This window comes from Pelmatolapia mariae, linkage group LG3_W (assembly GCF_036321145.2).
Source record: "Pelmatolapia mariae isolate MD_Pm_ZW linkage group LG3_W, Pm_UMD_F_2, whole genome shotgun sequence".
Classification (NCBI taxonomy): Eukaryota; Metazoa; Chordata; class Actinopteri; order Cichliformes; family Cichlidae; genus Pelmatolapia; species Pelmatolapia mariae.
This window is the reverse complement of record NC_086229.1, coordinates 51,598,768-51,613,036: the sequence shown is the minus strand read 5'-3', so window position 1 is coordinate 51,613,036 and position 14,269 is coordinate 51,598,768. Positions and strand designations below refer to the sequence as shown.

Sequence of the window (14,269 nt, the reverse complement as noted above, 5' to 3'; positions counted from 1 at the left end):
AAGTGACAAAGTGATACTACTTTTACTAAAGTGATATGGTTAAAATAAGTGATTAATACATCAGAAAAGAAATCTCCCAGTAGATGTACCAGCCAGATAAGCCCTTGGAGTTTTTGTGATTAGATAATGTACGGTTACAGTGTAACCTTGGTTCTCTTAGTGAGAGACTAATTCTCCACTCTGTTACATATTCCATATGTACGGGGTAAATCTATAAGACACTCTGCGGGTACGACCCCCCCTTGGTCATGGCGCGTAGATATTTCTTTAAGACACTCTGGCAAGCCCAGCCACGAAACAGCTGTGCAGATGTGACACCGGTGATAGTTTGATCGGAACGCGTTTCCAAACAGCCTGGCAGTGGAGAGTCTCTCACTAAGAGAACCAAGGTTACACTGTAACTATATGTTCTCTAGCATAACGAGACTATCTGCCCACACTGTTACATATTCCATATGTACGAGGTAACTCTGTAAGACATCCCGCAAGAAGACTGTACAACAGAACTGCCGAGAGTGAAGGTGTGAACGAACCATTGATAAAGTAAAGACCGTGTAAGCCCGTGACACAAGTCAATGCACCAGTCAGGGAGCCAGCGCTGCAGGCTGGAGAACACTCACTCACTGGCCAAGGTATCAGACACAGCGAGGTCCGACACTTGGTTGTAAGTCGGTGACCGCGAGAATACACCAGGGGAACACAGCCTGCAATGTCAGTGCGGCTGCTAAAGCGGAGGCCCGAGGCAGGGATGTGACCCAAAGGGTCACAATGTATAGTCACAATGAATAGTCACAAGTGCTGTGACTTCCCTTGAATGAAACAAATAAAACCAAACTGTCAGGTATTGCAGTGTTTTCAAGACAAAAATATATCATTCTTTCACATGAGAATGTCTTAAACTGTGAAATAAGAGAACAAAATCTGTAGCGGTGGGAACATGGCTAACTTTACTGAGAGGGAGCTCCCTCTATTCTGGTCCTGAGAGTGGACAGTGTCAATAAAAGTTCTTTAAAAGATGGTTGTTCAACCACAGAAAATGGATGAAGACCTTCATAAATGAAATTAATCATGAGCTTGTCAACCTTTGCCTGTGGTACTCATCTGTTTGCACCCATTGCCATCACATCACTGATTTTTGCTTGCTTTCTTTGGGTTTTGGTTGTTCTTGGGCTCGGTTCTGTGTTGCTATAAAGTCACTGAAGGCCTTCAGCTTGTATGAATGTTTTCTCAGTTAAGAAATGATTTTAAACAGCATGTAAATCAACATTGTTTTCATTAAACACACCAAATTTTACAAAAAATATTTTTCACATATGTCCCTAATAAGACATCAGTGCATTACATAGCTACTGCTGGTACATCATTACATCCCTTACTGCTGTAATAATGTCATGCCAACCCACAATAATGTCATAAAAGCATCATTTTACAAAGGGCTATGCAAACATGGCCAATAACTTTCAGTCTAATGATGTGCAAAATTATTTGGGCATATAGCAAATTTTGCAGTTAGAAAACTTGCAGACTTCACTATATACAGTGTAGACCCTCTAAACTAAGTTTGGGGGATGTGATCTTTCAAAAAATACAGACCAAACTGTTGTTTGTTTACTTACACAGCATGTCTTGTAGAATAACTAGAGTCAACAGCAACAGCATAGTGCAGTCATATCTCAAGTCTAATGACAGAAGACAGGAAAAGATCAGTAAAGAAACAACTTCCCCAAACCAAAGCACAAATAAAACAATAAGTAAAGCTGGTTGATCTATAGTATGATTAAAGTTCAGCTTGATTAATATAAATGTCACTGACAATTGCTGATATATTGGAAAACCAAAATACTTACCACTGAGTTGATGTCATTCTGTCCAACAGCAGGAGTGCTGGTCCCGAGCCTCAAAGACAGTAAAAGCAAGCAGAGGGAGAAAAAACAGAACATTTTTAGAAGCCAATTTGATCCTTAATGACTGTGCAATCATTATAACTTAAAACACAGAGGGTCAATGTAAAACCGAATTATACTAACACATAGTATTAAAAACACCATCTATTACTGTGTGTGAATGTGTGGTATTGGCACTGTCAGTTTAGGCCTAAAGAGATTTTTTTAAAACACATAAGACCACCTAATTTAAATATAATTATTACATGCTTGTTAAAAGCTAACTTCCAATAAATAAAGTTTTAGCACCAGATATGTGAAGACTTATCAAGTTGTCTGAAATTTAACATTCCAGCCTCCCTTTTAGTTTGCTTATTGGGTGAATTAGATAATGTCACAACAGAAATGAATACAGTCCACATGGCTCCCACTGCCCTATGCATTACCAAGAAGACTGTCCTCATGAACTGGAAAAATAATCTTAATTCTAACCAATATGGATACCGTTAGATAGACCATTAGTCTTGTTGCAACCTCTGCTGCCACATTAGATCAATCAGGCGGAGAGAGGTATGGGGTCTTAACACACCCGTTTTTTGTTCACAATCTGAGTCAGAGGTGCTGAGAGGAGGAACTGGCCAGGTGGTCAGGGTCTGGGCTGTCCAGACCACATTCACTCAGCCGCTCTATGCTGGACTTTATCTTTTAGATTATGGAGCCACTGCAGAGTTGATTAAAGTCAAATAAACAGAGAAGACAGGTTCATGTTGATCCCTGACCATTATATGTACTTGTGTATTTTCTAAATGAGGCTTAACATTTTAGAAGCTGAGAAGTTCAGTGGTCCATGTGTGAAAATAATATTGCACTGATTCAAAATGTACTTACTTTTATGGGCATTTTTTACGATTATGTAATCTTGCTACTAACAATCAATTATTGTATTTAGAGTAAAATAACTTAAAGCCATTTTTAGATGAAAGGTTTCTACTTGAACTGCTTTGTTTGAATTTCAGAAGATTTGGCAGGAATTTTCCTTTTAGGCATTTCAGTTTTACAATCCAGTCTTTGGAGGAAAATCTAAAAGTGAGCTGTAGTGAGCATTGATTTCTTCTCTCAGTACATAAGATAGCCGGTCCCAGTTCAAATCTGTTGCCAGAAAACTCATTAAAATCATGGTAGATAGTTACTCGGTATCTGATGCTTTCAAAAAACCTTGTTTAAAACAAAGGTTTCTGATGTTTAGATGAAGAACACCTGGACCAGATGTGAAAACCAGTTAAAAACAAAACATTGATGAGAGCAAACAACAGGGGCATGATATCAGCAAACATTGTGGTGTAAAATAAAAAATAATAAAACTACAATAAAATTTAGGCAGATATTTCTGCTTCTTACTCGTCTGCGACACATCCACCATGTTTCAAATATTCCTGCTGTTTTTGCACTAATTTTAGCTTCTGCTAGCAGAACGTTCATGTTGAGCTCAGTGAGTTTGATCTGAATTCATATGTGAGAAAATGATTACACACAAATGAACCTGGAGCAAACATTAAAATGAGCAGAGAGACTGAAAGGAAAATTGATCATAGCTTTATATATTTGTGATAATGATGTGAAAGAAAAATGTTCAAAGAATAATATTAGTAATATAATTAATTATGTTACTGTCTCTGCTTCTAAACACTGCTGCTCTTCCTTATTTAATGATATACAGCAGGAGAATGCATGGAGGTGTGATAAATATTGTATCAATAATAAGGTTAAGCAAGTGTCTTTCAACATGTCGCAGATTTGTTGTACGGACCTGTTCACACTGTCTCTATAAGTTTGGGAAACCAAAAAAACAAACAAACAAACAAACAAAGGTGTCTGCTCAGTCAGGAGTGCAGGGGGGAGGGGCTCTAAGTTGACCTAACGGGCTGTGAATGGACAGCAGACGGCAGAGGGAAGTGACGTCTCAGGAAGTGAAATGAGAATAGAAGTAGATGGTGAGCGATGTAGCGGTGAAATAAGACAAACGTAATAAGACAAACAAAGAAAAAACAAAGCGGAAAAGGAGAACAACAAGCAGAGTGAAAGTAAACCTGTAATGTGGAGGAAACGGACAATGAGCGCAGTGTAACCGTGACAACGAGACACGAGGACGGATTTAAAGTGATCATAAAATCGTCTCCAGACGGGCGTCGTTCGGTGAGTGGAACCAGATTCAGCTACAACACCGATAAATACGCCTGTAGGGAGATGAAGAGTGCTAAAATACAGAGAAACGGATCTCTGATGAGTGTTTGTAGGGATGTGGTTCAGCAAGGTAAAGACACACGACTCTATAACATGCTGCCACATAAAAGACATCAAGTAGGTAAAATATATTTATATATCACTTTTCACAGATAAAAATCACAACGTGCTTCACAATTAAATTAGATAAAACAAGCATTATCAGGGACTACAACGTCTAGTTCTTTTACTGAATATAAGCTCATTTTTAGTGGAGTCTTGGTATAATAACGACAACGATAGAGAGTTCCACAGCCTTGGTGCCTGAAAAGCCTGATCCCCACAGGTTTTGAACCTAGTACGTGGGAGCAACAGTAACTTCTACCCTGAAGAACTACATGCTCAGGATGAAGCATGAGATTTCAACAGGTCAGTGATATACTGGCCCAGCTGTCTGATGAACAGAATCAACCTTTTGAGATTTACCTACCTGGATGATTAAGCACGCATCAAGACCTTATTTTATTAATATATTTTAAATGATAGCAGCACAAACAAAATATGTTGCAGCACAAACGTAGCACAATATTTGACATCAATTTAGTTTGATTTGGGTAATGTGGGAGGGGGCTGGCTGACCTTTTGACCTTTACATTTTCATTAATATCTTTAAAACAGAAGGAGCACAAATGACAATTTTAGCAGTAAATGGCAAATTGTACTATGGAATTATAAGATTGATGAAAGAATATAATTGTCCTTGTTTTTCCTGCTGTTCTCCTGTTCATACTCCAGTCCAGTAGGCGGGATTAATGCACCTGTAAGCTGATTTGTCAAACGCCATCAAGCCCTGAAGAAGAATGGAGCAGGACAGCAGCACTACTGTGGTAGAGGAGCGGTGTGTGTGCAGACGTGGCTGCTGTTGATGAAGCGGACTGAACTTGGAGGAGAAACACAAACAAAAGTATAGATCCCGTAACATCAGTGTGGATCTGATACAGCGTCTGTATCGCTTCTATCGATGCTTGTATCGATCCGTCCAGCCTGAGTTGAAGCAGCAATGAGTTCAGTTCAGTATCTGAGAGAGTTCATCAAGGAGAGACTAACTGCTGTTTGTGAAGAAATCTTCTCAGAGGTTGAAAAAACCATCGTCCAGCATGAGGAGGAGATAAACCGTCAGCACAGACTGCTGGATATCAGCCGGAAACCCGACAGAAACTCACACATCATAGGTATGGACATGTTTTTAACTCTGTGCTGTTCAAGCTCAGATTCTTCAGTGTGACTGACTTTACTAGAAGATGTTATTTAACAGTGCTGACAGATTCCAGTGTTGAGTACATCAGGCGTCAGTGTTTTAGATCCTTTGTAAACACTGAGACTGTGCAGTAAAGATCTAGTTGGATCTCAGCAGAATACACATTTAACAAGTTGTTAACAGACTTCTCTGAAGTTGACGTGAAGCTTCATTTAAAGAAGGATTTCACACACTGATGTCTTCATGATGGTCACCCTGCAGTTTAGTTTGGTGAACTTTGTGTCTTTGCTCACAGTGAGGAGCTTCAATGCTAACATGTTAGTGTGTAGCTGTGAGTGTGCACAAGTATTTCACTGTGTGTGTGTGTGTTATTAAATCCAGTTCTTTGTATTCTTTACGGCAAAGAAAGACACGGCTCAAAGTGGTCCAACTCAAAAAATGATCTTTAATTTTACATGTTCCGGAATATGGAGACTGAGCAGAGAGACAACATCAGCTACAGTCTCAAGCAGAAACAGGAAGCCAGGTTATTTATATACTTCTAGAAGTCACACACACTTTAAGTTTCGATCAAACACTCTACTTAGTTTCACTTTCTGCTCCTGTGCTCTGCAAAAGCATGCGGTTTCCTGTCAGTACTCTTAGCTCAAACTCAAAGCTGGCTCTCTCTTATACATAAAACAATATAATCAGAAAATAAGCATTAAGAATATATATTTATTTCTTAACAGTGTGTGTGGCACATAATTGGTCATATGGCAGGCTGATCAGCATTTATTCAGGTTTTGATTCATGCTTTAAAAAATAGTTTGAGTTTATATATCGACACATTAGTGATTATATTCTTGTGTTTCTTTGTTCCTCAAGACCTCCCACGACAACATGACTGTGAGGAAGAGGAGGGTCTGGATGAGGAGCAGGACTGTAACCAGGAGAGGAACTCCAGTCTGGACCAGGAGGACCCAGAGCCTCCACAGATTAAAGAGGAACAGGAGGAACTCTGCAGCAGTCAGGAGGGAGAGCAGCCTGGACTGAAGCAGGAGTCTGAAGGCATTATCATCTGGACTGATGAAGAGCAGCTCAGACAGATGGAGACTATCTGGAAACCTGAGATAAAGCTATACAGAATAGGTATGTAAGACTGTGATGTCTTTATAACATTGAATATGACTCACAGCAGTCACAGTGGAACAGTGGTTAGCACTGTTGGCTCACAGCATCAAGGTCCTGGGTTTGACTCCACCATGTGTGGACGCCCCTCCCCCTTCTTCCCAGCGCAAAGCCCAAGACTTTGCGCAATATTCGGAGGGTCATGAATATCATTTATGAGAAAAAAGGGCAGAGACAATTTCAGTGGATGCTGAAAAAGCCTTTCACAGGATGGAATGGCTGTTTGTTTTTGAAGTTCTGAAAAAGTTTGGTATTGGAAACAGATTTTTTAAATGGATTCAACTGATATACTCCAATCCTCAAGCAGAGATTTTAACTAACAGTCATTTTTCCGCACCATTCAGACTTCTCCACGGAACTAGACAAGGGTCCCCCTTGTCACCTCTCTTGTTCACCTTGGCAATTGAGCGTCTTGCAATGTCAGTTCAATTCATAAAAACATCAGCAGTTAAAGTAGGCAATATTGACCGTCGTATTGCTCTATATGCTGATGATGTGATCCTGTTTTGCACCAACTTAAATAAATCAATGCCATTAAGTCTTATCAATATATTTAGTACATTTTCTGGTTACAAAATACATTTTAACATGTCCAAAGTATGATTTTTGAATAAAAATAATTGAAAAAATCCCCCAATCAACACTCCCTTTCTGCAATCTGAACATGGGTTTCCTTATCTGGGTCTAAAATTAACTCCGTTAATTAAGAATATTCTTGCATCCGACTATAACTCCTTAACGATATCAGTTACTCTACTCCTAAGTAGGTGGATGAAATTTCCTATATCTTTAATTGGCCATATTGATATACTAAAAATGTCAATTTTGAGTAAATATCTTTACCTTTTTCACTCGATTCCTGTGCTTGCAGGCCCCACTGGTTCAGAGACTTATTCCCTTGAACAAAGCAAGACAGAGCTCGATCCATTTTAAAGGGAAGTTAAAGGCACTGTGCGTGCTCAATACATTTTAACTTACAATGGAAGCCGATCGGATCAGGGTCTTGGAGCTCAGAGCTCCTGCCCGATCCCAGACAACTTCAAAGAACCAGCCTTCCCTGCACCCATTGTAAAACCCATATGGTCATAAAAGTTAAAGGCACTGTCTTCTGATCACAAAGGGTCGTCTCCCCTCACCCTTGTATACGGTTTAACCCCTTCAACGGTCCACCATATACAAACACAGGTGAGCCTATAAAGGGCAGGAAGTAAACATTCTTTACCAAATAAGGAAACCCAGAATTTTTATGAAATGTCTGAAGTTAAACACTATAGCTAATTGCCTTCCCCACCATCTTAGGTGTGTAGGGGAGGAACAGAAAAACATCTAAATATGCAGTTTAGGACAAGATTTACAAATTTAAGTACAACAGTGGCAACTTTATGGTTATATGTGTTCAAAAAAGCGCCCCTCCGACAGCCAAACCCATCTGTTCTCTGATTGTAGGGCTGTGCAATATGAACAATCTATCATAACATCTATCGTCCGATAACGATATAAATCATAAAAATGTAACATTTTCTGTAAATTCTGTGAATCTCGGGCAGCTCGACTTGCGTGAAGTGTTTCCAGCTGGGCGTCACATACCTGGAGTAGAGTGTTTTAACTGATGCATGAAACGATACATTTTTAGACATAGGTTGTAAGGCCGCCGTTTTCTTTGTGAGTATTTATTACACAGCGTGCTGCGGGGAAAAGCCTGTTCTAACGTTTGAATCTAAGGTTTATTTTTTTATCTATTTTTTTATCCATATTTTTATCTTTTTTGCTTCTCATCTGTAAATACTCTGCATCTTTCACGTGATTCAGTTTATTTTGAAAAGTCTCAACAGGATCCTGAGCTTTATTGTGAAAGAGTTATGTGGAAAATACACAAGCGGACACACCGTGGTTTTGCAGGCATTGTTGCTAACAACAACGCATAAAAACAAGCGCTTGTCCATCCGTAGTGTGATTATATTAAATAAAAGAGGAAGAGAGAACTTTAAGAAATTAAAATAGCCACTACAGTGACCATCAAAATGATGAAAAAATATTGCCGTAAACAGTTTATTTTTTGACACCACGAAACAAACGATAGCGTAAAATGCAAATATAGACGTTTTTATATCGTCATCCGATATATATCGTTATATCGAACAGCCCTATCTGATTGGATTGTTACATTTGTGATTGACATGACATTGACCAATCAAATGAAAGGAATAAAAATAGGGTCAAAATTCATACTTGTAACTTGCAGGGGTTTTTTTTGGCCACACACAAATCTTTTTTTACACACACACAAATCTTTTTTACACACACACAAATCTTTTTTACACACACGCAAATCTTTTTTTACACACACACAAATCTTTTTTACACATACAAATCCTGATTTACAAGTACAAAATATTTATGACCACATTTTGAGCCCATACAACTTTTATCCAAATAACTATGTGTGCACGTGTGTGTATGTGTGTGTATGTATATGCATGTGCAAGAATGTATGTGTGTTTGTGTTTGGGGGTGCGCTTGTGTGTCCTCCTGCCCACAAAAGGGTCATAAATGCAGGAAGTTTACTAACCAAAAAACACAACCTTAACATAGGATGGTCCCTATAATGAAACACTATAGCCTCCCCCACCAACAAATTGGCTGGAGAGGTGGTCAGACAAAGGAATGTCTTTGATCCTGCTGCTTGAACTAAGACTTACAAATTTAAGTAACACAATGACAACATTTAACATTTGACTCCAACATGGGTAACTATGAATAAATATTTCTATTCTGTTTTGGAAAATATGGAATTCAGAATTTCTAAACTTAGATTTATCAGACAAGAAGAGATTTTTTTATGGCATTTCAAGCCAATGTTCAGTGTTTACCCCTATTTAATAGAGCTCTGCCCTAGCATGCCTTCTTATAACTGTAGCCAATCCAGACATACACATTCATTTGACAAAAAACAACATCTATTTATTTCATACGTCACAGATATTCACAAATGAACTTGAAATTTGACCTTTTCCAAATAAGAATGTTAGAACTAAACATTTGCATCAGTGCCTGAATAATTTGTACACTTGTACATTTGTACACTTTAAATTTCAGTGGTATATTCAGCAACATGCTCACTATGTAGAGACCTGCTAAAGGTTCAGACCAGTAAATATTTTCTCAAATGTTTGTTTTGCTGTCATTTTTTCTCCTTTGTGCCTTCAGATGTTGTACAGCAGCATGGTTTTGAGGAAGAAGAGGTTCTTACAGACCAGCAGGTCTGTAACCAGGAGAGGAACTCCAGTCTGGACCAGGAGGACCCAGAGCCTCTAAAGATTAAAGAGGAACAGGAGGAACTCTGCAGCAGTAAGGAGGGAGAGCAGCTTGGACTGAAGCAGGAGGCTGATGTCTTCATGGTGACACCCGCTTATGAGGAAAGTTCCCACAGTGAACCAGAACCAAAAAGTGAGCAGCTCCTTTCTCACAGCTCTTCTAGAGCAGGGAGCCGAGATCATGAAGAAAGCCAGCATGTGGACTCAGGATCTTCTAGACGTACGGAGCTAAAGAACAGACATCACAGAAAGAGAAGTCCAATTAGAACGGACACAAAAAACAAGTCTGTTCAATGTGATGTGTGTGGAAAAACTTTACCTGATAAATACAGAATGACTGTACATCTAAGAGTTCACACAGGTGAGAAACCGTATTCTTGTAGCACCTGTGGGAAAAGATTTTCTGACTCATCAGCGTTAAAAAAACACATGAGAATTCACACAGGTGAGAAACCATATTCTTGTAGCACCTGTTGGAAAAGATTTGCTGACCCATCAGCGTTCAAAACACACACGAGAATTCACACGGGTGAGAAACCATATTCTTGTAGCACCTGTGGGAAAAGATTTACTGACTTATCAGCTTTCAAAAAACACACAAGAATTCACACAGGTGAGAAACCATATTCTTGTACCACCTGTGGGAAAAGATTTGTCCAGAGATCGCAATTAAAGAAGCACATGCGAATTCATCCTGGTTAAAATGTTCATATTTAGAGAATGTGGGACAGCTGTGAGTCATTGGTGAACACTTGAATGAAAAGATGATCCATATTGAAGTCATTATTTTTTTCCACAGCAGTAAAGAACTCTCAGTGTTGTTTGTTCAGTTTATGACATTATTCTATTAATTGTATCAGGGAAGCTGATCTCACGTTTCTTGATGGTTAAAGTTCGGTATGCTCCCGTTCTATTTAATAGTTTTAATCCTTTGCTAAAGTGAGTTTTTGTCAAAATAAAAATTCACAAAATTGAACAACAGTCAAAAATTGTATTTATTCTTGTCAGGAAGCAAAAGTATCAAATACCAAGTTTCATGCTTGAAGGGGTAAGTCCCCAGTACATCTTGTCAGTCCCACCCTCCTTTGCCTTAACCCTCTGGGGTTGACGGATGTGCCGGCGCATCAAAATCACATGACCAATTTAAGATGATGCAGCGACTCAGAGTCTCCATTGGGTCGAAAATGCGAACTTCAGACTATATACCAATTTTTGAATTGTCTCAATGGGCCACGTAAAACCAGAGTTATGATAAAAAAAAAATACACGTGATGTTTTTTTTATGAACAAAACAGTGGTGTTTACAGCAGGAAGAAAGGTGAAAACTGTGTTTTCTACGGACAGCGCTAGCAAACACTCTCCACTTGCGAGTGAAAAAAGAAAAAGAGAAAACACCCCTTCCATATTGGTGTTAGAGTTTACCATGTCAGCCAATCAAAAAACTTATATGGCAACATGTGACACTTGTTTAGGGAGAAGGGGAAGTTTTAGGAGGGACACCTGCGATGGAAAGCGGGCGAGCGAAAGAAAGAGAGAGAGCGAGTTTTCATATGTGAGAGATTAGTGACGTTTAGTGTGTTTGGAGCCTATAGTTAGTGTGTTGTGTAGTTATTGTTTTGTATTGTGTGTTAGTTATACTGCTGAATGTCACATTTGCTCCAAAAAGCCACCAAAGGCAGATTCCAGTGTAAACGCTGTTCCCACATGGAAAACAGGACTGATACACCCTTCTGTCAGACCTGCAGGGTTTAGGCCTGTGGTGTTCTCCTCTGTCTTATACTGAACACAAACTATTTTTTTTGGACTGGCACAAATAATTTGTGTGCATTCTTATTTGATGCGGCACACCTGATTGTTCTGTAAATAGATTTAAATGGTTTAATTAAAAAACGCCTGAGGCCTTGGCTGCATTTTTAGGTGAATAGTAACATATAACTTTGTTGTTTGCAAAACATGTGCAGAATTTTTAGAAATGTACAATTTCTATTTGCATTTCAAGTTATGAAAATGATTCGTTAAACATGTTTGTGGGTTTTACAGTAAAAAATATAACTTTTTTCTACTCGGATTTTGAATTGTGCTTATATAATATGCCAAAATGAAAAAATAACTCAGATTTCCGATATTTGAGGTCGTGCTGAAAAAAATGACCAAACAAGGCAAGATAAAGCGTTTTTAAAGGTGAAATATAGAGGAAAAATCAAAAGTAGTCAAAAACGGCCAATTATACCCTGGACCCTAGAGGGTTAAAAAGCCATCCCTTGACCCAGCTGTCTTAACAGGCCAATCTCCAACCTTCCTTTCATATCAAAAGTCCTTTAAAGAGTAGTTGTCAAACAGCTAACAGATCATCTGCAGGGGAATGGCTTATTTGAAGAGTTTCAGTCAGGTTTCAGAGCTCATCACAGCACAGAAACAGCTTTAGTGAAGGTTACAAATGATCTTCTTATGGCCTCTGACAGTGGACTCATCTCTTGTCCTGCCACTCGGCCCTGAAAATCTTAGAAATATGGTATCTAACCAGATTCTTTCTCTGGATGGCATTACCTTGGCCTCCAGTAATACTAACAGGAACCTTGAAGTCATCTTTGATTAGGACATGTCCTTCAACGCACATATTAAGCAAATATGTAAAACTGCTTTCTTCCATTTGCGCAACATCTCTAAAATTAGAAATATCCTGTCTCAGAGTGATGCTGAAAAATTAGTTCACTGCAGGCTTACTTGTTGTTCCTAGAGTATTTAAAAGTAGAATGGGAGGCAGACCCTTCAGTTTTCAGGCGCCTCTTCTGTGGAACCAACTTCCAGTTTGGATTCAGGAGACAGACACTATCTCTACTTTTAAGATTAGGCTTAAAACTTTCCTTTTTGCTAAAGCATATAGTTAGGGCTGGACCAGGTGACCCTGAATCCTCCCTTAGTTATGCTGCAATAGACGTAAGCTGCCGGGGAACTCCTATGATGCATTGAGTTTTTACTTTTCAGTCACCTTTCTCACTCAACATGTGCTAACAGACCTCTCTTTATTGAATCATACTTGTTATTAATCTTTGTCTCTCTTCCACAGCATGTCTTTATCCTGTCTTCCGCCCCTCCCTGAGCCTGGTTCTGCCAGAAGTTTCTTCCTGCTAAAAGGGAGTTCTTCCTTCCCACTGTCACCAAAATGCTTGCTCATAGGGGGTCATATGGTTTTGTTGTGTAGCTTTCTGGATTTTATACTTATTGGGCTACATATTTATTTATTATACAGGCTATACAGTACATAGAATGAAAGCTCACATGTTTTATATAACTAAAATGTTTAATTATGTGGGTAACAGAAAATATTTAAGTTATAGACTATATTTATATGAAAAGCACGTATACTTACTACAGTTGAATCATTTTAACCATATGTAACCAACTGCTTATGTGTTTGAAAAAAAAAAGGCTTTGATTTTGCCACCGTAAGAAAATTTCTCTAGATCCACCCCTGGACCCTGAGAGGAAAATCCACCTCTTAATCATCCAGTGCGTAGATGTCATGACCACAGACACTTCAAATAAGTTATAAGTTATCAAATCTCCAGCATACCCCCCCCCACCCCCCCCCAAAAAAAAATAAAAATAAAAAATTAATAAAAATAAAAATCAACACCTAAAAACTAAACACGGGAAATCTGACAGAGTATTTTATTTAGATCTGTAAGTATTTGTCAGTAATATATTGTTTTCTGTAGTTTTTCTTGTGTACGCCACCAGAGTGGATTTGAAATCAACCAGTCAACATGTGATTGAAGTGCAGTCTTTCAGCCTTAATTTAAGGCGTTTAAGAAAAACACTGGATTAACCACTGTTTTTATACTTTTTCTTTTTTTTAAGCCAATTTTGTGAGGCTTAAAAATACCTGAATAGTTACTGATAGTTTCATGACCAGGTGAGGCCCGTCTCATTATCCAAGGAGAAACTCGTCAGATTACTGGAATTGTCAACATAATGTCTGCAGAGGTATCAATGCCAGTGAAGAAGGGATTATGTTTAAAATCAGCACTTTGAAAGTGTACAGAGGCAAGACTACAGTGTGTTTGTGTCTAAATACTTATGGCTCCTCACACACCTTCAGTGTGAGCTCATCCTCGCTTTCTGCTGTGATGTGAAACAGAGCTTTGGCCATTCCTTTAGCCACAGGCTGCTGGCCTGTGATTGGCTGAGCTGGAGAAAAGGAAAAAAAGAAAGGAAAAACAGCTACGGCCCACACCTCAGTCTGCACACACACCGTTTAAAAAAAAAAAGTCAATAACTGAGAGAGTCACTTACATTTTAAATGAATGTTGACAGAATTCTAGTAAATAAGGGCAGATGGCATGAAGATGAACTGGGGACCTGATTTTGGGATGACCTCACTGGGTGCTAGCTGTGTCTCCCCTTCCACTAATATGAGGTGA

At 38.9% G+C, this 14,269-nt stretch overlaps 1 protein-coding gene across 2 annotated transcripts; it reads left to right on the top strand.

Annotated features, from left to right (window-relative positions):
• The first annotated feature begins 3,825 nt into the window (after window positions 1-3,825).
• On the top strand, window positions 3,826-13,077 carry LOC134624613 (zinc finger protein 664-like). 2 transcript variants are annotated; one of them, XM_063469622.1, is made up of 5 exons: window positions 3,826-4,076; window positions 4,899-5,335; window positions 6,229-6,492; window positions 9,739-10,206; window positions 12,913-13,077. In XM_063469622.1, the coding sequence occupies exons 2-5, from the start codon at window positions 5,164-5,166 to the stop codon at window positions 12,975-12,977; spliced, it is 969 nt and encodes a 322-aa protein (XP_063325692.1). In that variant the 5' UTR covers window positions 3,826-4,076; window positions 4,899-5,163; the 3' UTR covers window positions 12,978-13,077. The 2 variants fall into 2 exon arrangements, with proteins under 2 accessions (XP_063325692.1, XP_063325691.1); XM_063469621.1 differs by lacking the exon at window positions 12,913-13,077 and having other exon boundaries at window positions 3,827-4,076; window positions 9,739-11,711.
• The last annotated feature ends 1,192 nt before the right edge of the window (window positions 13,078-14,269 follow it).